At 48.5% G+C, this 25,009-nt stretch overlaps 1 protein-coding gene across 3 annotated transcripts in view; it reads left to right on the top strand.

The window, feature by feature from the left end:
* The window catches only part of cers3a (ceramide synthase 3a), a 144,103-nt gene extending 129,094 nt beyond the window's left edge, over positions 1-15,009 (top strand). For all 3 annotated transcript variants that reach the window (XM_078530488.1, XM_078530489.1, XM_078530486.1), the window contains one exon: positions 14,117-15,009. In XM_078530488.1, coding sequence (XP_078386614.1) covers positions 14,117-14,239 — 123 coding nt within the window. In that variant the 3' untranslated portion in view covers positions 14,240-15,009. The remainder of the gene's footprint in view (positions 1-14,116) is intronic.
* The last annotated feature ends 10,000 nt before the right edge of the window (positions 15,010-25,009 follow it).

Below are 25,009 nucleotides of genomic sequence, written 5' to 3'. Positions count from 1 at the left end.
GGCTTGGAGGGGACCTTCCAGGTGGTGGTGTTCCCATATATCTGCTGCCCTTGTCCTTCTAGATGGTAGTGGTCATGGGTTTGGAAAGTGCTGTCTAAGGAGCCTTGGTGAGTTTCTGCAGTGCATCTTGTAGATGGTGCACACTGCTGCTACTGTGTGTCGGTGGTGGAGGGAGTGAATGTTTGTGGATGTGGTGCCAATCAAGTGGGCTGCTTTGTCCTGGATGGTGTCAAGCTTTTGAGTGTTGTGGGAGCTGCACTCATCCAGGCAAGTGGGGAGTATTCCATCACACTCCTGACTTGTGCCTTGTAGATGGTGGACAGGCTTTGGGGAGTCAGGAGGTGAGTTACTCATCGCACGATTCCCAGCCTCTGACCTGCTCTTGTAGCCACAGTATTTATATGGCTAGTCCAGTTCAGTTTCTGGTCAAGGGTAACCCCCAAGATGTTGATAGTGGGGGATTCAGTGATGGGAATGCCATTGAACATCAAGGGGTGATGGTTAGATTCTGTCTTGTTGGAGATGGTTATTGCCTGGCACTTGCCACTTGTCAGCCCAAGCCTACATATTGTCCAGGTCTTGCTGCATTTGGACATGGACTGCTTCAGAATCTGAGGAGTTGTGAATGGTGCTGAACATTGTGCAACCATCAGCGAACATCCCCACTTCTGACCTTATGATGGAAGGAAGGTCATTGATGAAGCAGCTGAAGATGGTTGGGCCGGGGACACTACCCTGAGGAACTCCTGCAGTGATGTCCTGGAGCTGAGATGATTGACCTCCAACAACCACAACCATCTTCCTTTGTGTTAGGTATGACTCCAACCAGCGGAGAGTTCTCCTTGATTCCCATTGACTCCAGTTTTGCTAGGGCTCCTTGATGCCACACTCGGTCAAACGCTGCCTTGATGTCAAGGGCAGTCACTCTCACCTCACCTTGGGAGTTCAGCTCTTTTGTCCAGGTTTGAACCAAGTTTGAGGTCAGGAGCTGAGTGGTTCTGGCAGAACCCAAACTAGGTGTCAGTGAGCAGGTTATTGCTAAGCAAGTGCCGCTTGATAGCACTGTTGATGACCCCTTCCATTACTTTACTGATGATGGAGAGTAGACTGATGGGGCGGTAATTGGCCGGGTTGGATTTGTCCTTTTTATGTACAGCACATACCTGGGAAATTTTCCACATAGCCGGGTAGATATCTGTGTTGTAGCCATACTGGATATTCACCTCCATTGTCCCCTCAAGTATCTGCAGCGGAAGCTTGAACTCAGGACCTTCTGACTGTGAGGTGAAAGCGCTGTCACTGAGCTGACACTGACATACTTTCCAGTTATGGACAGGTACAGTCACACAACAGCAATAAAGAAGGTTTATTTTTGGCTGATTTTTCCCAAATGTATTATGACAGATTGTAAGACTCTAACTGCTGCTGTCCACTGGGACCAGTTACAGCAGCACAAACTGGAGATGGAGCCTGAGTGTTTCTGGTCAGTGTTTCTAAACATCACCGATCAGCTGGTGAATGTAGCCACAGGGTGGAGCTCCAAGACTAGTGTTGACCTTTCGAGTCCTTATGACCCTTCAACAGAACAGAAGGGCCATGAGGACTCGAAACGTCAACTTTATTCTTCTCCGCCGATGCTGCCAGACCTGCTGAGTTTTTCCAGGTATTTCTGTTTTTGTTTTGGATTTCCAGCATCTGCAGCTTTTTGTTTTTAGCTCCAAGAGTAGTGTTTGTCCCAAACATTCATTATCCAAACGTTACACCCTAAAGCCAAAAAAACTGGAGTCTACACAGGATATTGGTTTATCTAAGTCTGTCTCTGTCTACTTATGTCCTCCGGCTGGTAACTTTTACAGGTCACTGCATTCAATGGAGAGTCACTTTATTATAGAAACTCTGATCATAAATCTGTTGGTTTTGGGGTAAATTATAGTTGAAATGGCGAAGGCCAGTTTGAGCGAGAGAATCATTAACCTGGGACACAGGAGTCGGACGGATGGTCCTGGAGACTCCCCAGATGTTTCAATAAGCTTCATGTAAATTTTGGGCAACAACCACTGGCCTGTTCATGGACAATACAATGAGATTCAGTTATAGTCAGAACAGTGAACATGGTTAATCACCAGAGAGGCAACAACGTCCCATTTTACTGAGATAAATTCCTGATGTAGAAGCAGAATCACTTCCCAAAGTCATTCTTTCAGATAGCATCCCCGACTCTCACCCTCGCCCGACCCTCGCCCGATCCCTGCCTGACCCTCGCCCGACCCCCCCGCCCCACCCGGCCCTCGCCCCGCCCGGACCGGACCCCACCCGGCCCAGCCCCCGCCCGGCCCTTGCCCCCACCTGGTCCTCGCCCCGCCCCACCCGGCCCCTCGCCCTGCCCGGCCCTCGCCCCACCCGGCCCTCGCCTCGCCCGGCCCAGCCCCCGCCCGGCCCTTGCCCCGCCCGGCTCTCAAGGCCGCACAAACTGGAGATGGAGATAAAAACAAAAAAAACTGCGGATGCTGGAAATCCAAAACAAAAAATAAAAAATACCTGAAAAAACTCAGCAGGTCTGACAGCATCGGCGGAGAGGGACACAGTTAACGTTTCGAGTCCGTATGACTCTTCAACAGAACTAAGTAAAAATAGGAGAGGGGTGAAATATAAGCTGGTTTAAGGTGTGGGGGGGGCTGGTGAGGGGAGAGAGAAGGGGGGTGTGGTTGTAGGGACATGCAGACAGTGATAGGTGGAGATAACCAAAAGATGTCACAGACAAAAGGACAAAGAGGTGTTGAAGGTGGTGATATTATCCAAAAGAATGTGCTAATTAAGAATGGATAGCAGGACAAACAAGGTACAGACAGCTCTAGTGGGGGTGGGGTGAAATAAGACTAAAAGGGCATAAAAGGTATAGATAAATGATCGGTGGAATACATTAAAAATAATGGAAATAGGTGGGAAAAGAAAAATCTATATAAATTTTTGGAAAAAACAAGGTGGAGGGGGAAGAAACGGAAAGGGGGTGGGGATGGAGGAGGGAGTTTAAGATCTAAAATTGTTGAACTCAATATTCAGTCCGGAAGGCTGTAAAGTGCCTAGTCGGAAGATGAGGTGCTGTTCCTCCAGTTTGCGTTGAGCTTCACTGGAACAATGCAGCAGGCCAAGGACGGACATGTGGGCATGAGAGCAGGGTGGAGTGTTAAAATGGCAAGCGACAGGGAGGTCTGGGTCATGCTTGCGGACAGACCGAAGGTGTTCTGCGAAGCGGTCACCCAGTCTGCGTTTGGTCTCTCCAATGTAGAGGAAACCGCATTGGGAGCAGCGAATGCAGTAGACTAAATTGGGGGAAATGCAAGTGAAATGCTGCTTCACTTGAAAGGAGTGTTTGGACCCTTGGACGGTGAGGAGAGAGGAAGTGATGGGGCAGGTGTTGCATATTTTGCGTTTGCATGGGGAGGTGCCGTAGGTGGGGGTTGAGGAGTAGGGGGTGATGGAGGAGTGGAACAGGGTGTCACGGAGGGAACGATCCCTATGGAATGCCGCCAGGGGGGTTGAAGGGATGATGTGTTTGGTGGTGGCATCATGCTGGAGTTGGCGGAAATGGCAGAGGATGATCCTTTGAATGCGGAGGCTGGTGGGGGATAAGTGAGGACAAGGGGGACCCTATCATGTTTCTGGGAGGGAGGAGAAGGCGTGAGAGCGGATGCGTGGGAGATGGGCCGGACACGGTTGAGGGCCTTGTTTTCCACCCACGGTAGTTGACCTCGGTTAAGGAAGAAGGAGGACATGTCAGAAGAACTGTTTTTGAAAGTGGCATCATCAGAACAGATGCGACGGAGGCGAAGGAACTGAGATGGAGCTTGAGCCTTTCTGGTCAGTGTTTCTAAACATCACCGATCAGCTGGTGAATGTAGCCACAAGGTGGAGCTCCAAGACTAGTGTTTGTTCCAAACATTCATTATCCAAATTTTACACCCTAAAGCCAAAAAATCTGGAGTCTACACAGGATATTGGTTTATCTAAGTCTGACTCCATCTACTTATGTCCTTTGGCTGGTAACTTTTACAGGTCACTACATTGCTCGGGTCTCATTGTGCCCGAGTCTCGTGCTGGACTCTCATTGCGCTCGGGCCCCACTCTTTTTTGTGGGAAGAGATTTTTTCTGAATCCTGTCTCTCTCCTTGAATGGGTCCCATTGCTCTGATACAGATTTATATCCAAATAGCTGCTCAGTCACTCTTTACTAAATCCTATCTCAGCTTCATAAAATTGGCCTTACTCCAATTTAAAACTTTTGATCTTTTTCTTTATCCGGAACAAGTCTAAATTTAACTGAACTGTGGACTTTGGGACCCCCAATGTTGGCACTAAATGAACATGCTGACCTCGCACTTGCTAACAGCGAGACTGGCACAGCGATGTCCCCAGAGGAAGCCTTCTAATTGGCCAGCTCCAAGCCACTGTCCAATCATGGTTGGTGAGTGGGCTGATGATTCTGGTGGCCCAACCAGAGGCCTGGCAGCTCTCGAGCCTCGTAGGTTGGACCAGGAGAGGTGGGCACTTTTGAGGCAGTTTGGGGACTCAGTTTGGGGGCGCTCAGTCAGGGAGGCCTCTCTGATCAGATGGGAAATGCCCCAGATTTCAGCTGCAGGGGCAGCCAACACCTTCGGGGGCTGGGGTCTCGGCTCCAGTGGTCACCCCTGGAATCCATTGTGAACACTGGAAATATGCCCATTCAGCACTCAAAATGTCTCCGAATTGATACAGATTAATTTACCCAACTCCACTGAGCAGGCAGCAGATCTGCAACTCAGCCCATCCCCAGGAAAACTCACCGCTGGGATCAACATCGAGATTTCATCCTGAAGTGGATCCCAGATATTTTCCTGGCAGCCCCCTCTCCCAATCCACCACCCCTCCCAATCCACCCCCCCCCTCCCAATCTACCACCCCACCTCTCCCAATCCACCACCCCTCCCAATCCACCCCCCCCTCCCAATCTACCACCCCACCTCTCCCAATCCACCACCCCTCCCAATCCACCACCCCTCCCCTCCCAATCTACCACCCCCCATCCCAATCCACCACCCCCTCTCCCAATCCACCCCCCCTCCCAATCCACCACCCCTCCCAATCCACCACCCCTCCCCTCCCAATCTACCACCCCCCTCTCCCAATCCACCACCCCCCTCTCCCAATCCACCACCCCCACTCCTAATCCACCATCCCCCCTCTCCCAATCAACCATCCCCCCTCTCCCAATCAACCATCCCCCCTCCCAATCCACCACCCCTCTCCCAATCCACCCCCCCCCTCCCAATCCACCCCCCCCCTCCCAATCCACCCCCCCTCTCCCAATCCACCCCCCCTCTCCCAATCCACCACCCCCCCCTCTCCCAATCCACCCCCCCTCCCAATCCACCCCCCCTCCCAATCCACCACCCCCCTCTCCCAATCCACCACACCCCCTGCCAATCCACCACCCCCCCTCTCCCAGTCCACCACCCCCCCTCTCCCAGTCCACCACCCCCCCTCTCCCAATCCACCACACCCCCTCCCAATCCACCACACCGCCTCCCAGTCCACCACCCCCCCTCTCCCAGTCCACCACCCCCCTCTCCCAATCCACCACACCGCCTCCCAATCCACCACCCACCCCTCCCAATCCACCACCCCCCCTCTCCCAGTCCACCACCCCCCCTCTCCCAGTCCACCACCCCCCCTCTCCCAGTCCACCACCCCCCCTCTCCCAATCCACCACACCCCCTCTCCCAGTCCACCACACCCCCTCCCAATCCACCACCCCCCCTCTCCCAATCCACCCCCCCCGCCCCCTCACCCAATCCACCACCCCCCCTCTCCCAATCCACCCCCCCCCCGCCCCCTCACCCAATCCACCACACCCCCTCCCAATCCACCACCCCCCCTCTCCCAATCCACCCCCCCCCGCCCCCTCACCCAATCCACCACCCACCCCTCCCAATCCACCACCCCCCCCTCCCAATCCACCACCCCCCCTCTCCCAGTCCACCACCCCCCCTCTCCCAATCCACCACACCCCCTCCCAATCCACCACACCGCCTCCCAGTCCACCACCCCCCCTCTCCCAGTCCACCACCCCCCCTCTCCCAATCAACCATCCCCCCTCCCAATCCACCACCCCTCTCCCAATCCACCCCCCCCTCCCAATCCACCCCCCCCCTCCCAATCCACCCCCCCTCTCCCAATCCACCCCCCCTCTCCCAATCCACCACCCCCCCCTCTCCCAATCCACCCCCCCTCCCAATCCACCCCCCCTCCCAATCCACCACCCCCCTCTCCCAATCCACCACACCCCCTGCCAATCCACCACCCCCCCTCTCCCAGTCCACCACCCCCCCTCTCCCAGTCCACCACCCCCCCTCTCCCAATCCACCACACCCCCTCCCAATCCACCACACCGCCTCCCAGTCCACCACCCCCCCTCTCCCAGTCCACCACCCCCCTCTCCCAATCCACCACACCGCCTCCCAATCCACCACCCACCCCTCCCAATCCACCACCCCCCCTCTCCCAGTCCACCACCCCCCCCTCTCCCAGTCCACCACCCCCCCTCTCCCAGTCCACCACCCCCCCTCTCCCAATCCACCACACCCCCTCTCCCAGTCCACCACACCCCCTCCCAATCCACCACCCCCCCTCTCCCAATCCACCCCCCCCGCCCCCTCACCCAATCCACCACCCCCCCTCTCCCAATCCACCCCCCCCCGCCCCCTCACCCAATCCACCACACCCCCTCCCAATCCACCACCCCCCCTCTCCCAATCCACCCCCCCCCGCCCCCTCACCCAATCCACCACCCACCCCTCCCAATCCACCACCCCCCCCTCCCAATCCACCACCCCCCCTCTCCCAGTCCACCACCCCCCCTCTCCCAATCCACCACACCCCCTCCCAATCCACCACACCGCCTCCCAGTCCACCACCCCCCCTCTCCCAGTCCACCACCCCCCCTCTCCCAATCCACCACACCCCTTCTCCCAATCCACCACCCCCCCTCTCCCAATCCACCACACCCCCTCTCCCAATCCACCACACCCCCTCCCAATCCACCACACCCCCTCCCAATCCACCACCCCCCCTCTCCCAATCCACCCCCCCCCCCCCACCCCCCTCGCCCAATCCACCACCTTGGGGCTGGAAAAATGCGCCCACCGATCCCGATCCCCACAGAGCCTCCCACACTGATTCCCCTTCCACCCCCCCGGCTTCACTCTCTGAAACTAAACTCGGACCGGCACCTTTCCTTGTGTTACGTATTGGCTAAAGGATTCTCCTGAATGCATTAAGAAATTCTGCCTACTCTATATGTTTTACCCTGAATTTATCCAGGTTAATATTAGGGTTGAAATCCCTCACCAGTCCAGCCCTTTTGTTTCTGCATTTCCCAGAGATTTGCTTCCATATTTTTGCTCTATGAATCCCTCTGACTGTCACGGTCTGATTCACTTCCAGTAGTGTCGCTCCCCTTTCAGCTCAACCCACATAGTTCCTTTTGTGGCTCCTTCTGGAATATCTTCCCTCCTCAAAGCGGTGATTGTTTATTTAACCAATATTGTGACGCCTCTGTTTTTATCCTCCTCCTTATCCCACCTGAAAATCCGGTCACCAGGAATGTTCAGCTGCCTTTCCCGAGCTCCTTTAAGCCACATCTCAGTAACAAGCTGTGATGTGCTGCCAAGTGCCTATCAGTGCCTTATTCGCTAGACTCCTTGCATTGAAGTAAATAGCATTAATCATTGAACAACTGCGTTGTTGTCTATTTCCTGGTGTTGGTTTCTCTGTTTTCCGTACTTGCTTCCTGATTTTCTGCCTTCTATTTCCTGCTTTGCTTCTCTCCTTTCTGAATCCACTCAGGTTCTGATCCCTCTGCCAAAGCGCCCCCAGCAGCATTCGCAAACCACCCTGCCGCAATATTGGGCCCTGGCCCATTTGAGGTGTAACCATCCAACTGGTACAGGCCCCACCTCCCCCAAATCGCTCCCAATGCCCCAGGAATATAAAGTCCTCCCCCCTGCCCTACCTCTCCAGTCACACACCCAGTTGCTGTACTCACTAGCCTGGAATAATCTAGAGATTATTATATTTGAGGTCCCACTTTTTAATTTCTTTCCTTGCTCCCTGATTTCTGCCGACAGAACCTTATCCTGCTCCCTATGCTTTTTCTACCTATATAGAAACACAGACATAGAAACAAGGAGCAGGAGTAGGAGTAGGCCATTCGGCCCTTCGAGCCTGCTCCGCCATTTATTATGATCATGGCTGATCATCCAACTCAATACACCACACCCTCAATGTGTCTCTTCCCCCCCACCCACCTTAAACCAATTTATATTTCTCCCTTGTTGAAACTATGCTTCAGTTCTGCTGAAGGGCCATGAGGGCTCGAAACGTTGACTGATTTCTTCTCCACCGATGCTGCCAGACTTGCTGAGTTTTTCCAGGTAATTCTGTTTTTATTTTGTTTTGGATTTCCAGCATCCGCAGTAGCTTTTAGCTTTTTGTTTTTATCCAACTCAATAGCCTGCTCCCGCTTTCTCCCCATATCCTTTGATCCCTTTCACCCCAAGAGCTATATCTAACTCCTTCTTGAAAACATACAATGTTTTGACCTCAACTACTTTCTGTGGTAACGAATTCCACAGGCTTACTACTCTCTGGGTGAAGAAATTTCTCCTCATCTCAGTCCTAAATGGTCTACCCCGTATCCTCAGACTGTGACCCCTGGTTCTGGACCCCCCCACCATCGGGAACATCCTTCCTGCATCTACCCTGTCTAGTCCTGTTAGAATTTTATAGATTTCTATGAGTTCCCCCCTCATTCTTCTGAACTCCAGCGAATATAATCCTAACCGACTCAATCTCTCCTCATATGTCAGTCCCGCCATCCCAGGAATCAGTCGGGTAAACCGCTGCACTCCCTCCATAGCAAGAACATCCTTAATCAGATAAGGAGACCAAAACTGTACACCATATTCCAGGTGTGGTCTCACCAAGGACCTGTATAATTGCAGCAAGACATCCCTGCTCCTGTACTCGAATCCTCTGGCTATGAAGGCCAACATACCATTTGCCTTCTTTACCGCCTGCTGCACCTGCATGCTTACCTTCAGCGACTGGTGTACAAGGACACCCAGGTCTCGTTGCACATTCCCTTCTCTCAATTTATAGCCATTCAGATAATAATCTGCCTTCCTGTTTTTGCTACCAAAATGGATAACCTCACATTTATCCACATTATATTGCATCTGCCATGCATTTGCCCACTCACTCAGCTTGTCCAAATCACACTGAAGCATTTCTGCATCCTCCTCACAGCTCACCCTCCCACCCAGCTTTGTGTCATCTGCAAATTTGGAGATATTACATTTAATTCCCTCATCTAAATCATTAATATATATCGTGAATAACTGGGGTCCCAGCACCGATCCCTGCGGTACCCCACTAGTCACTGCCTACCATTCGGAAAAAGACCCGTTTATTCCTACTCTTTGTTTCCTGTCTGCCAACCAGTTTTCTATCCATCTCAATACACTATCCCCAATCCCATGCGCTTTAATTTTACACGCTAATCTCTTATGTGGGACTTTGTCGAAAGCCTTCTGAAAGTCCAAATAAACCACATCCACTGGCTCCCCCTCATCAACTCTACTAGTTACATCCTCGAAAAATTCCAGTAGATTTGTCAAGCACGATTTCCCTTTTGTAAATCCATGCTGACTCTGTCCGATTCTGCCGCTGTTTTCCAAGTGCTCAGCTATTAAATCTTTTATAATGGACTCTAGAATTTTCCCCACTACTGACGTCAGGCTGACTGGTCTATAATTCCCTGTTTTCCCTTTACCTCCCTTTTTAAATAATGGGGTTACATTAGCTACCCTCCAATCTGTAGGAACTGTTCCAGAGTCTTTAGAATCTCGAAAGATGACCACCAATGCATTCACTATTTCTAGGCCCTCATCCTTAAGTACTCTGGGATGTAGATTATCAGGCCCTGGGGATTTATCGGCCTTCAATCCCATTAATTTCCCCAACACCATTTCCCTACTAATACTGATTTCTTTCAGTTCCTCCCTCTCACTAAACCCTGTGTTCCCCAACATTTCTGGTATGTAATTAGTGGCCTCCTTTGTGAAGACAGAACCGAAGTATGTATTTAGTTGGTCAGCCATTTCTTTGTTCCCCATTATAAATTCCCCTGTTTCTGACTGTAAGGGGCCTACATTTGTCTTCACCAATCTTTTTCTCTTCACATACCTATAGAAACTTTTACACTTAGTTTTTATGTTCCCTGCAAGCTTACTCTTGTACTCTATTTTCCCTTCTTAATCAATCCCTTGGTCCTCCTTTGCTGAATTCTAAACAATCCTCAGGTCTGTTGTTTTTTCTTTCCAATTTGTAGGCCTCTTCCTTGCATCTAATACTATCTCTAATTTCCCTTGTAAGCCATGATTTGGCCACCTTTCCTGTTTTACTTTTGCGCCAGACAGGAATAAACAATTGTTGCAATGCACTCTTTGAACGTTTGCCATTGCCTATCCACCGTCATCCCTTTAAGTAACGTTTCCCAATCCATCATAGCCAACTCGCACCTCATACCATCGGAGTTTCCTTTATTAAGATTCAGGACCCTAGTCTCAGACATCAACTACATCACTCTCCATCTTGATGAAGAATTCTATCATATTATGGTCGCTCATCTCCACACAACTAGATTGCCAATTATTCCTTTCTCATTACACAATACCCAGTTGAGGATGGCCTATTCTCTAGTTGGTTCCTCAATGTATTGGTCCAGTAAACCATCCCGTATACACTCCAGGAATTCCTCCTCTACGGTATTGTTACTAATTTGATTTGCCTAATCTATATGCAGATTAAAGTCACCCATAATTACAGATGTTCCTTTATTACATGCGTCTCTAATTTCCTGTTCAATGCCATTCCCAACATCACCACTACAGTTTGGGGGTCCATATACAAACCCCACTAACGTTTTTTGCCCCTTAGTGTTTCTCAGCTTTATCCATACAGATTCCGCATCGTCGGAGCTAATATCTTTCCTCACTATTGTGTTAATTTCCTCTTTAACCAGCAATGCAACTCCACCACCTTTTCCTTTTAGTCTGCCCTTCCTAAATACTGAACACCCCTGGATGTTCAGTTCCCATCCCTGGAGCCATGTCTCCGTAATCCTGACTATATCATATCTGTTTACATCTATTTGCGTGGTTAATTCATCCACTTTATTGCGAGTGCTCCTTGCATTAAGGCACAAAGCCTTAAGGCTTGTCTTTTTAACATTACTTGTCCCGTTCCCACTATTTTTCACTGAGGCCCTGTTTGATTCTTGCCTTTGATTTCTCTGCCTCTCACGTTTCTTATTCCCCTTTCTGGCTTTTGTTCTTGTCCTTGATTCCCCCTCCTCTGACTCCTTGCATAGGTTCCCATCCCCCTGCCATTTTAGTTTAAACCCTCCCCAACCACTCTAGCAAATATTCTCCCTAGGACATCAGTCCCGGTCCTGCCCAGGTGTAACCCGTCCAGTTTGTACTGGTCCCACCTCCCCCAGAACCGGTCCCAAAGCCCCAGAAATCTGAAACCCTCCCCTTCACACCATCCCTTCAGCCACGTATTCATCCGATATATCCTGCTATTTCTATTCTGACTAGCATGTGGCGCTGGTAGTAATCCTGAGATCACTACCTTTGAGTTCATACTTTTTAATTTACTTCCTAACTCCCTATATTCTGCTTTTAGGACCGCATCCCTTTTTTTTACCTATGTTGTTTGTACCAATGTGCACCACGACCACTGGCTGTTCACCCTCCCCCTTCAGAATGTCCTGTAGCCGCTCTGAGACATCCTTGACCCTAGCGCCAGGGAGGCAACACACCATCCTGGAGTCTCGTTTGCGGCCACAGAAACGCCGATTTATTCCCCTTACAATCGAATCCCCTATAACTATTGCATTCCCGCACCTTTTACTCCTCCCCTGTGCAGCAGAGCCAACCGCGGTACAACGAATTTGGCTGTTGCTGCTTTCTCCTGAGAGGCCATTCCCCTCAACAGTATCCAAAGTGGTATTTCTGTTTTGCAGGGGAATAGCCAGAGGAGATTCCTGCACTGCCTGCCTAGTCCTCTTGCTCTGCCTGGTGGTCACCCATTCCCTTCCTGCCTATGGACTCTTAGCCTGTGATGTGGCCACCTCTCTGTACGTGCTATCCACAATATTCTCCGCCTCACAGATGCTCCACAGTCTCCCCAGCCGCTGCTCCAGCTCCGAAACCCGGGCTTCCAGGAGCTGCAGCTGGAGACACTTCCCGCACACATGCTGGCCTCGGGCACTGGAAATGTTCCCGGCTTCCCACATAGAGCAGGAGGAGCACACCATGGCTTTGAGCTCTCCTGCCATGACTTACCCCTTTAAATTAAATAAACCTTTTGGAAGATACTTAATATCAAATAATATCAATTACTCTAGCGCCCTTCTTTCCTGCTTCTCGTTGTTACAGAATATAGCTCTTACAAATGATGAACCACAAAATAATACCTTAAAAACTATGTGATAAAAGTAGTAAATACTTACCCAACCATACTCACGGTACTCAAAGGATCACCTCATTCCCTCCTCACCAAACTCCCAAAGCAGCACTCCAGTGCAGACTGTGATGCTGACTGCAGGACATTCTTCCCAGACTGCTTCACAGCGATGCTGACTGCAGTACACCCTTCCCAGACTGCTTCATAGTGATGCTGACTGCAGGACACCCTTCCCAGACTACTTCATAGTGATGCTGACTGCAGGACACCCTTCCCATACTGGACCCAGACTATCGACCATGGCCCCTGGCTGTTTGCCTTTCAGAGTGTTCTACCACTGTTCAATGACATCCTTGACTCTGGTACAAGGGAGGCTATGTAGCATCCTGCAGTCATGTCTGCGGCTGTAGAAACACTGGTCTGTTTGCCTCGCTATTGAATCCCCTCCCTCTGATCTTCCTCCTCCTGTCCACCTCCCCCGTGCAGCTGAAGCAGCTGTAGTACCATGGACTTGGCTATGGCTGTGCTCCCGAGGGGAGCCATCCCTCTCACCAGTATTTAGAGCTGAGGGAGATGCCCTCCAGGGTCTACCACACTACCTGGTCCCCTTTGTCTATCTGCTAAACCAATTGGGAAATGATTGGATCCTCCTTTAGCCAACTGGATGATCCTGGAGTCCCAGCCAAACAGCTTTCTTTCTCTTCCCCTAATGAATTTATAACCAATAAGGGAAAGGTTTCAAAGAATAAAGGAGAACTTTTTTTTTTAACGCTCCAATGATTTCTTTCTCCCCAGGCTACTCGTGGCAGTATCCTGGAGGCTAATCTTCTATTCCTGGAGCCTCCAGGCCAATCCTGGAGGGTTGGCAACCCAATGTTGGCCCGTGGGACAAGACTTAGTAGTCCTGTGCAATTTGCTCACACCTCACTGCAGAAGAGCCATACTGGTGCTGGACCAGGGGACCGAGGAATGTGTCTGCTGTCACCTTCAAGTACCCCTGGGTTGGACGATGCTGCAAGGTCTGAATAATGACCGGGATTTTCTGGCTCACCAGCCAGGAGTCCATTGACTAGCGGCGGTGGGCGGGCGCAGAAAATCCCGCCCAATGTATCTTAACCCACTAGGATCTCAATTAGTAATGAGCTAGGACCAGTAAAGCCACTGGATCCAGCAGACTTTCACTGCCTGAATCTGGGCTGGAGTCCAATTCAGGATCTGGAGGAGTAGCAGTTTTATTTGAATTCACCAGCTGGACACCTGGAAGGAATTAAGATCCAGGGCGGCTCCTTTTTCTTCAGGCTGCCTGTAGGAAGATTATTGCTGCAAATTACAATTTGCCATGTGTCAATAATGTAATAATAACACTGGGCTTTCGGCTGCGTCAGTAACACAGGAATTGAATCTCAGCCATACTATTCAAACAAGCTCATGGTTCTTCAGCTGAGATTGATCATTCTGACCTTGCAAAGTTTCAGGATCCAATATCATCTTCATTAAAAAGAAATGCACATTGGCCCATTAAATCAGAGCAACGTTGTTTGTCTTTCAGCTGGATGGAGATGATCGGAGTGACCAGGAAGAGTGTGACTGGAGTGACGATGAAGATGAGGGCATGAAGAATGGTGCTGGCTCCAAAAACAACCTGGCAGTTAACAGTCATCACAGCCACTGAGACCGAGTCCAGGTCAACTCCGGTGACAAAAGAATGAAAATGTGTGTAGCGATGCCTGTGGAACAAGTGTTGTTGATAAATGAATAATGTGCTGTTATTGGAGCTGGACTAAAGTAATTGTTGGCTGCAGCCAGTCATATTTGTGGAGCTCTTACTCTTTGGAGTTTCTCAAAGTTATTCAAGAAACTGTATTGAAGTGTTCAGCATTGATCTCAGCGGTCAGACTGCTGCAGGTTAAACATTATCTGGCCAACACTTACCAACGCACACTGCTGGCAGATTGTAGATAAGAGGAACACCAGGCCAGGTTCCTCATTGGCTGGACAGATTTCTAAAATCGATCCTTAATGTTCAGATTGTTTTTCCTCTAAATCCACTGCAGTAACATTGCTGGTCTGCTTCATAAGGCATCTTGCAATGTTCCAGACTAATTCACGTCCAACACACTCAGCTCCTATTACACTCAATAAGCATTGGGTCACTAGGAGTCCAAGGCCTCACAATCTTAAAATTAACCTACCAATCGAAGTAGATTTTGTAGAAAGAAAATTAAACATCACTGGGTCCTTTTCATTGTCCTAAATGACCTTTATTTTGCGAATAACCATTGCTTCTGCCATTCTGTGGGACATTCTGGGCAGGGAGCTATATTTGAACCAAGCAGCCTCTGATTTTCTGCCCATTCATTTGAATGTTGGAATCGCCTCTATTGTGCAATATTTGGACTGACTCTTCAAACAGAATTACCCAGTGCCAAATTCTAACCTTCAAATCAGTGCGAATAACCATTGCTTCTGCCATTCTGTGGGACATTCTGGGCAGGGAGCTATATTTGAACCAAGCAGCCTCTGATTTTCTGCCCATTCATTTGAATGTTGGAATCGCCTCTATTGTGCAATATTTGGACTGACTCTTCAAACAGAATTACCCAGTGCCAAATTCTAACCTTCAAATCAGTGGGAAAACACAAAGGGCTGAATTTTCAGGGCCCCTGAAGGCAGGAACAGAGGCTGGGGGGAGGTGCCCTGAAAATGCTGGTGCCCAGTGGAATGTTGGTAACCATTCCCGGTGCTGCCCATTGTGGGGGAGGTGAGTGTGAGGCCTGGGTAGGCAGCCTACCCCCATGAGACAGGCAGGCAATTAGGTTCATTAGGCGTCTTGTTAAAGGTGAGTTCCAGTTGGCCTCCAGTTTTCTGATGCAACGGGGTGGGGAAGGCCTGGCAGGGGTGATCAACTAGAGATGGGCACCGAGTGGCAGCCCGGGAGGCCTACAAACCCTCCCTCCCTCCCTGCCTGCCTGCCTGGAGGTACAGCCAAAGGCCGCCCGGTCGAGAGATTTCACCTGCCCAACCTCAGCAGTGGTGCTTTGGCTGCTTTGTGTATTTTTCGGTTGTGTTTTTTAAAAAGCGGCTGAGGGAGCTCCTTCTTCTTGAGTTGCCCTCCCAGTTTACCTTGTACTGTGGACGGAAGCTCCTCTGTAACTGGAATATCTCTGATTGGCTGTCCAGCTTTGAGAGTCCACCTACTGCCCTTAGCTGGCCAGGAAAGCTGCCTCCGAGGTGTTTAAGGACATCCCCGTGTAAAAACCTGAATTTTAATAATTTCCTTCCTGATGCAAGTTTATAAACCGTAAACAAACCCGGCTCCTGTTTCCTGGTGAAAATCCAGCCTCGAGTGTGAACATACAGAAATACCCTTCATAAATATGAGCTCACACTTCTGATTTAAGCAAGAACCTACAATTTATATTTATACATTTATATAGCACCTTTCTCAGGACTTCCCAAATGAAGTACTTTCTGAAATGTAGGAAATATGGAAATGAACATGCACAAAGCAAGATCCCATAGACAGGGAGGTTTTAATGGCCAGATCATCTGCCTTGAGTGATGTCAATTGAAGGAGAAATGTTGGGCAGGACTTCATAGTTAGAGAGGGTAATTATTAAACAGCTAAAATGAATTAGCTCCTCGGGAATAACACGATTTGAGTTATTAAGTGAATAAACACATCGTTTTAAACCCCTCACAGTTAATCTGAGATCAGATGTTCATTTGTCTCATCCTGTAAGCAGCCATCTCTCATCCACAAACTCTTGAAACAAGACCAATGGGTCGGGTAGAAGGTTTCCCCAGAGGAGGATTGTCAATGAGTTGGAGCAGCACATTCAACAGTTAGTCCAATTCCACTGTGACCCTGGTCCATGTTCCTGCCTCACGATTGGTCAAGGCAGACTCACAGAGGCCTCTGTATTCTTCACTGTGGATTGAAGATACTGTACTGAGGATACTGTACAAGAGGATAATCTGAACAACAGCTGGAATGGGCAGTGCCAGTTTGAAAAGGGGAAAGAGACCCCAACATATCCTGGGGCAAATTTTTAAGCTGCTCTGAATGAGCTCAACACTAAGGAACTGTCCAGTGGAGAGGTTGAGTGGGGGGGTTGGCAGTGGGGAGAGAATTGGCTAGGCCATCAAACTGAACCCTACCCTTCCCTGACCCTGACAGTCCCCAGCTCCTCTCGCCTTCTGGCCCTCCCTTTCACCTGCAGTGGGAACAGGAGGGATTCAGCTGGAGTTCGATACCTCGAACCCCACCCCCCCACCGCAGTTATTTACTCGTGTTTACATGTTTATTTATTTACATGTGGGCAATGGACAGGGGTAGAGGAAATCTCAATGGTGGGGATTTGGTGGGAGATGTGCCCTTGTCCAGTCTTCTTGATTCTTGGCCCTGCACTGCCTGCTTTGGGACAATGATTCAATGAAAAATCATCCTCACTGACACAAAAGAATCAGACACTTGTCCTGAGGTATTTACCGGGGACTCAGGCACAATTCAATTTTACTGCACAGTGCAACAGGGTAACGATGACAATGCTGTAGTCCCACTGTGGGCTCTCACTCAGTAGGAGCATGTCTCCTGAGATCACGGTGAATCTGGAGGGAACTACCTCTGAGAAATGCCACTGTTAAACCAGGCAGAGCACTGAAAATACACAGGGCAGAATTTACTCCAATGTGCAGTTTTCCAAAGATCAAATATTTAATTTCTTGTATTTTTTAACATCTTAAGTTAAACTTTGCATAAAATTCCCAACAATGATTTATTTTTGGTAAATATTTGCCCCTCATCAACATCCACCAAAACAAATGAGCTGGTCATTTACCACATTGCTGTTTGTGGGATCTTGCTGTGCACAGATTGGCTGCTGTGTTTCCTACATTACAACAGTGACTACGGTTCAAAACTTAATTGGCTATAAAGCAATTTGGGATGACGTGAGGTTGTGAAAGGTGCTATATAAATGCAAGTCCTTTCTCCTTTCGTATGAAATGGGCATTCTCTCCCAATGCAGCGAGTTGCTTTCCCAGTGCCTTGATCAAAGACTCCGAGTTTTTACTTGGCCTTGCTGATGATATAAAGTCCTGTCCAACATGCTGTGGATTTGTTATATATCCTGAACTCCTACTCATAAACGGAACACAAACACATTGTAATTCACACAGTGACTCGATACTCAGATCCAATCATATTAAACTGAGGATCAGTGTAATGTATAACAATCCAACACATTACAAATCAAATCCATAAATGTAGAAACGATGATCATTTTCCTTGCGTGAACTCATTTCTATTTTGTATTATGATAACAGAAATCTAGTGTGAGATATAGAACTTACCCTCACTGTTCCCCAGTACTGTTGGACCCACCAGTGTTGCCACACTGTAGTATGGTGACCAGTTCTCTGTTACTCTCAACCCTTTTCTACCCATCCCTTGTATTTGACTGGCAATGGCCACTACTTGTGCTTTATTTTATTCAAATTTCTTTTCCAGTGCTGGTGGGTTTGATGGAGATGGTGATGGATTAGCAGTGCTGGGCACCATCTTCTAGTGCTGACCACTCATTTTGAATAATTCCCTGGTATTTTATCCCTCCGAGCTCTCCTGTCACATTCATACTTCTTTTGTCAGCCTGGAAGGTGGATGGATCCAAGCCGAAGCTCTCTCCACATCTGCTCTCTGTGCATCAGCCAACAGGAAATGATACTGGAGCAAACAGAAAGGTTCCTCTGTAAACCCCCACCCTCCTCCCCCACCCTGACATGGAATGTTCCAGCACAGCCCAAAGCCAGAAAATCCCACACCAAGTTCTGTACTTGCATTGTTATTCAAACGCTAGACAGCCAATTCAGTGAACTCCAAAGGAACAATTTAATAAGGAGTAATGCAGAGACGTTTTCACTCCATCTGCTGTGAGTTTTGTAGAAATGTCCCTTCACACTGTGTGTACTGATTCCAGATAAACAATCATCCTCAAACACCTTCCTCATGATTACCTGAGGGTCCCACATGTGAATTTGGGGAGATCTGAGTGTGGGGATACTGTGTCCATACAACTCAATGTTAAGGAGCAGTATCTGATTCAGTCTGGGTTTAGAGGGTTGGTGCTGTAATCTCCGAGTGTATTTACTGCTTATAGCAGTTACACTGGCCATCAAGTCAGAACCTGTAATATTAAAACAATGACGGGCAACATCTGGGAAGCTGTGAGAGCAAAAACAGGCATCAAAATATTTATTTGAACTTTCTTTTGGAAATGACAATTCCATTCAGAAATTATGAGCTGTCTGGTTATAACTGAGGACAGTCAGCTTGACAGAAAGACACAACTGTGGAGTGCCTCCTCCAATCAAACCCGAGCTCCTCAGTTATAACCCACACTAAGGTCTACTTTTACACCTTTTCTAAGTAGCACAGGTATGGAGGGCTGAGCTGTATCGGGATTTAGATGAAATTGTGAGCCAATGAATTCATTAGTTGAATGATGGCCACTTTAACTGGCCTGACCTGAGCCTTGGCCAGCATATGCAGCAGCTGCATTAGAAGCTAACAGAGCTGGTGGCTGGACAAGGGGTGATGTTCTGACCAGTAGATTGTGTGTCTCCCATTACCCAAGGTTTGTGACATGTCCCCTCAGTGAGTGAAGCCCTCCTACCAGCAGCAAGAAACCAGGGATGAACCCCTTCTGTTACACTACCCGATATCACCCATTAACGTACCAAAGTAATCGAACCAGAAATCTCTAATATTTTTATATTTTACTGAATAAGTGCAGTTTTACTGATTCCATTCTCATCATGTTTATATTTAGATAACCATGAACTCTAATGCAATAAGGACATTGGAGTGTGTATTCTACTTTTGAAAATGTGAATGTTAAGATGATGGTAATTATCAATTTTGTTTACAATAAACCATTTGTTATCTGAATATTATTGTGGTATTTATCAGACCATTACTGTAGTGGCAGTGATTCATTTGAGAACTCAGCAAACCCGACTCTCAGATTTATAGACGTTTACAGCAAGAAGGAGGCCATTCAGCCCATCGTGTCCACACCGGTCAACAAAGATCTGACTACACGAATCCCATTTTCCAGCGCTTGACCCATAGCCCTGGAGGCTATGGCAACGCAAGTGAATATCTAAATATTTCTTAAATGTTACAGGAGTTTCTGACTTAACCATCCTTTCAGGCAGTGAGCTCCAGACTCCCACCACCCTCTGAGTGAAAAAAATTCTCCTCAGCCTTCCCCCTTAACCTCCTATCTCTTACCTTAAGTATATGCCCCCTCATTATTGACCCCTCTACTAATGGAAAAAGTGCCTTCCTATCCACCCTATCTATGCCCCTCATAATATTATATACCTCTATCAGGTCCCCTCTCAACCTTTGCTGCTCCAAGGAAAACAATCCCGGCATTTCCAATCTTTCCTCATAGCTCAGACCCTGGAGCCCAAGCAACATCCTGGTAAATCTCCTCTGCACCCTCTCCAGTGCAATCACATCCTTCCTATAATGTGGTGACCAGAACTGCACACAGTACTCCAGTTGTGACCTAACCAGCGTTTTATACAATTCCTGCATAACCTCCCTGCTCTTCTATTCTATGCCTCAGCTAATAAAGGCAAGTATCCCATATGCCTTCTTAACCACCTTATCTACCTGTCCTACTACCTTCAGGGATCTGTGGATATGCCCACCCTCTAATCTTCAGTACTTTCCAGGATCCTACCATACATAGTATAATTCCTTGCCTTGTTAGCCCTCCCCAAGTGCATTACTTCACACTTTTCCGGGTTGAATTCCATTTGCCACTGCTCTGCCCACCTGACCAGTCCATTGATACCCTCCTGCAGTTTACGGTTATCCTCCTCACTATTTACCACCCTACCAATTTTCGTGTTATCTGTGACCTTCTTGACCATACCCTCTACATTTAAGTCCAAATTATTTATATACACCACAAACAGCAAGGGCCCCAGCACCGAGCCCTGTGGAACCCCACTGGAAACAGACTTCCAGTCACAGAAACATCCCTCTACCACCACCCTCTGCTTCCTGCCTCTCAGCCAATTTTGGATCCAACATGCCATTTTGCCTTGGATCCCATGGACTCTTACTTTCTTGACCAGTCTTCCATGAGGGACTTTATTAAAAGCCTTGCTAAAGTCCATGTAGACCACATCAAATGCATTACCCTCATCAACACTCCTGGTTACCTCCTCAAAAAATTTGATCAATTTGTCAAACACAACTTTCCCTTAACAAATCCATGCTGACTATCCCTGATTAATCCATGCCTCTCCAAGTGCAGACATATCCTGTCCCTCAGAATTCTTTCTAGTAACTTCCCCACCACCGAGATTAGACTGACTGGCCTGTAATTTCCTGGTCTATCCCTCCCTCCCTTTTTTAATAATGGGACAATGTTAGCAGTCCTCCAGTCCTCTGGCACCTCAACCGTGGCCAGACAGGTTTTGAAAATTACTGCCAGGGCCCCTGATAAATCTTCCCTTGCCTCCCCCAACAGCCTGGGATACATCTCATCTGGGCCTGTGAATTTATCCACTGTTAAGGCTGCTAAACCCACTAGTACCTCCCCTCTCTCTATGTTACTTTCCTCTAATATTTCACAGTCCTCCACCCTGATTACTACACCTGCATCGTCCTTTTCCATCGTGAAGACTGACGCAAAGTATTCATTAAGGACCGATGAAGGATTATACCTGAAACGTTAACTATCCACCTCTCCACACACAAACACCGGACCTGCTGACTGCAATATTTTCTACTTCAGATTTCTCAGTGTGCCTGGCTGGTGTGTAGCTTTATCCACCAACTCATCGTTATAGTGTATCACCGACATTCTGATACATGTGGCTGGCAGATGAAGTGGCAAATTTCCTACAAAACTATCCAACTTATTCCAAAGAACCCAACCAAAAGTAATTGGCTGTGGATGAGTGTGTACATTGGGAGTGAGTGTGAATATGAGTGTGTACGTGTGGGTGTGAGTCTGAATATGAGTGTGTACGTGCAGGAGTGAGTGAATATGAGTGTGTACATGCAGCAGTGAGTGTGAATATGAGTGTGTACATGCGGCAGTGAGTGAATATGAGTGTGTACATGCGGCAGTGAGTGTGAATACGAGTGTGTACATACGGCAGTGAGTATGACTGCGCACATGCTGGAGTGAGTGTGAATGTGTGCATGCAGCAGTGAATATGATTGTGTATATGCGAGAGTGAGTGTGAATATGAGTGCGTGTTTGAGAGACTACGAGAGGGTAACTGTGTGTGTATGTGAGAGTGTGACTAGGAGTGAGAATGCGTCCATTACCCCAATCAATATTTGGGGAATTAAAGTCCCCCGATATCACCACTCTCTCTTTATTGCACATCTCTGTCATTTCCCTGCAGATTTGCTTCTCTATCTCTCTCACTATTTGGAGGCTGTTGAATTCCCTCCAGTCGCTTTTTTTGCTTCTCAACTTGAACAAAATGACTTCTGTCCTTGCCCCCTCAAGGACATCCTATTTCAACTCTACAATGTCTCCCGTAAACCCACCTCCCTTTTTTCCTTCCCTATCTTTTCTGAACACTTTGTAATCTTGAATATTTAGCACCCAGCCCTCATTATTTTTAAACCACATTTCCATTATTTCTACTACATCATATTCCCGCATGGCTATTTCTACTTGTTGCTAATCAACCTTATTGACCGCACATTGCACATTAATATAAACGCACTGTAAACCTTTTTTTAATATTCATTCATGGGATGTGGACATCACTGGCTAGACCAGCATTTATTGCCCATCCCTAATTGCCCTAGAGAAGATGGTGGTGAGCTACCTTCTTGAACCACTGCAGTCTATCTGGCGAATATACATGCACAGTGCTTTTAGGGAGGGAGTTCCAGGATTTTGACTCAGTGACAGCGAAGGAACGGTGATATATTTCCAAATTAGGATTGTCTGTGACTTGGAGGGGAACTTGCAGGTGGTGCATCTGCAGCCCTTGTCCTTCGAAGTGATAGAGGTCGCAGGTTTGGAAAATGTTGTCCAAGGAGCCGTGGTGAGTCGCTGCAACGCATCTTGAATGGTACACACTGCTGCTACTGTGCATTACTCATGGATGGAATGAATATTAAGGTGATGGATGGGGTGCCAAGCAAGCAGGCTGCTTTGTCCTGAATGGTGTCGAGCTTCTTAAGTGCTGTTGGAGCTGCACTCATTCAAGCATGCGGAGAGTATTCCATCGCACTCCTGACTTGTGCCTTGTGGACAGCCTTCAGGCTCTGGAGAGGCTTTGGAGAGTCAGGAGGTGAGTTACTCACTGCAGGATTCCTAGTCTATGACCTGCTCTTGTAGCCTCAGTATTTATATGGCTAGTCCAGTTCAGTTTCTGGTCAATGATAACCCCCAGGATGTTGATAATGGGAGATTCAGAGATGGTAATGCCATTGAATGTCAAGGAGCGATGGTTAGATTCTCTCTTGTTGGAGATGGTCATTGCCTGGCACTTGTGTGGTGTGAATGTTACTTGCCACTTGTCAGCCCAAGCCTGAATGTTGTCCAGGTCTTGCTGCATTTGGACATGGACTGCTTCAGCATCTGAGGAGTCGCAAATGGTGCTGAACATTGTGCAATCATCAGTGAACATCCCCATTTCTGACCTTATGATGGAGGGAAGGTCACTGATGAAGCAGCTGAAGATGGTTGGGCTGAGGACACTACCCTGAGGAACTCCTGCAGTGATGTCCTGGAGTTGAGATGATTGACCTCCAACAACCATCTTCCTTTGTGCCAGGTATGACTCCAACCAACGGAGAGTTGCCCCCCGATTCCCACTGACTCCAGTTTTGCTAGGGCTCATTGATGCCACACTCGGTCAAATGCTGCCTTGATGTCAAGGACAGTCACTCTCACCTCACCTCAGGAGTTCAGCTCTTTTGTCCATGTTTGAACCAAGGCTGTAATGAGGTCAGGAGCTGAGTGGCTCTGACGGAACCAAAACTGGGCATCAGTGAGCAGATTATTGCAAAGCAAGTGCCGCTTGATAGCACTGTTGATGACACTTTCCATTACTTTACTGATGATGGAGAGTAGACTGATGGGGCGGTAATTGGCCGGTTTGGATTTGTCCTGCTTTTTATGTACAGGACACACCTGGGCAATTTTCCATATTGCTGGGTAGATGCCAGTGTTGTAGCTGTACTGGAACAGTTTGGCTAGGGATGCAGCAAGTTCTGGAGCACAAGTCTTCAGTACTATTGCCGGAATATTGTCAGGGTCCATAGCCTTTGTATTATCCAGTGCCTTCAGCCATTTCAATTTAAATGTGCAGTGAATTGAATTCGCTGAAGACTGGCATCTGTGATGCTGGGGAATTCAGGAAGAGGCCAAGATAGATCATCCACTCAGCACCTCTGATAGTTGCAAATGCTTCAGTTTTATCTTTTGCACTGATGTGCTGGGCTCCCCCATCATTGATGGTGGGCATATTTGTGGAGTTTCCTTTTTAATTTTCCACCATCATCCACAACTGGATGTTGCATGAGTTTAGACCTGATTTGTTGGTTGTGGAATAGCTTAGCTCTATCTATTACATGTTGCTTTCGCCATTTGGCAAGCAAGTAATCCTGTGTTGTAGCTTCATCTGTTGACACCTCATTTTTAGGTATGCCCATGCTGCTCCTGGCATGCCCTTCTGCACTTTTCATTGAACCAGGGTTGATCCCCTGGCTTGAGGATAATGGTAGAGTGGGGGATATGCTGGGCCATGCGGTTACAGATTGTGGCTGAGTACAATTCTGCTGCTGCTGATGGCCCACAGCGCCTCATAGAGGCCCAGCCGCGAGTTGCCAGATCTGTTCAAAATCTATCCCATTTAGCACAGTGGTACACAACACGATGGAGGGTATCCCCAATGCGAAGGTGGGACTTCGTCTCCACAATGACTGTCCGGTGGTCACTCCTGCTGATACTGTCATGGACAGATGCATTTGCGGCAAGCAGGTTGGTGAGGATGAGGTCAAGTATGTTTTTCCCTCGTGTTGGTTCCTTCACCACCTGCCGCAGCCCCAGTCTAGCAGCTATGTCCTTTAGGACTCAGCCAGCTCAGCCAGTAGTGGTGCTACTGAGCCACTCTTGGTGATGGGCATTGAGGTCCCCCCACCCAGAGTACATTCCTACCACCCCCTGTGCTTCCTCCAAGTGATGTTCAACATGGAGGAGCACTGATTCACATGGAGGTGTTGGGTGGTGGGGTGGGTGGTAGTATGTGGTAATCAGCAGGAGGCTTCCTTGCCCATGTTTGACCTGATGTCATACAACTTCGTGAGGTCCACAGTCAATGTTGAGGACTCCCAGGGCAGCTCCCTCCTGACTGTATACCACTGTTCCGCTACTTCTGGTAC

Source organism: Cetorhinus maximus, chromosome 26 (assembly GCF_964194155.1).
Source record: "Cetorhinus maximus chromosome 26, sCetMax3.hap1.1, whole genome shotgun sequence".
Taxonomy (NCBI): Eukaryota; Metazoa; Chordata; class Chondrichthyes; order Lamniformes; family Cetorhinidae; genus Cetorhinus; species Cetorhinus maximus.
The sequence above is the reverse complement of the archived record's forward strand: the minus strand, read 5'-3'. Positions and strand labels throughout refer to the sequence as shown.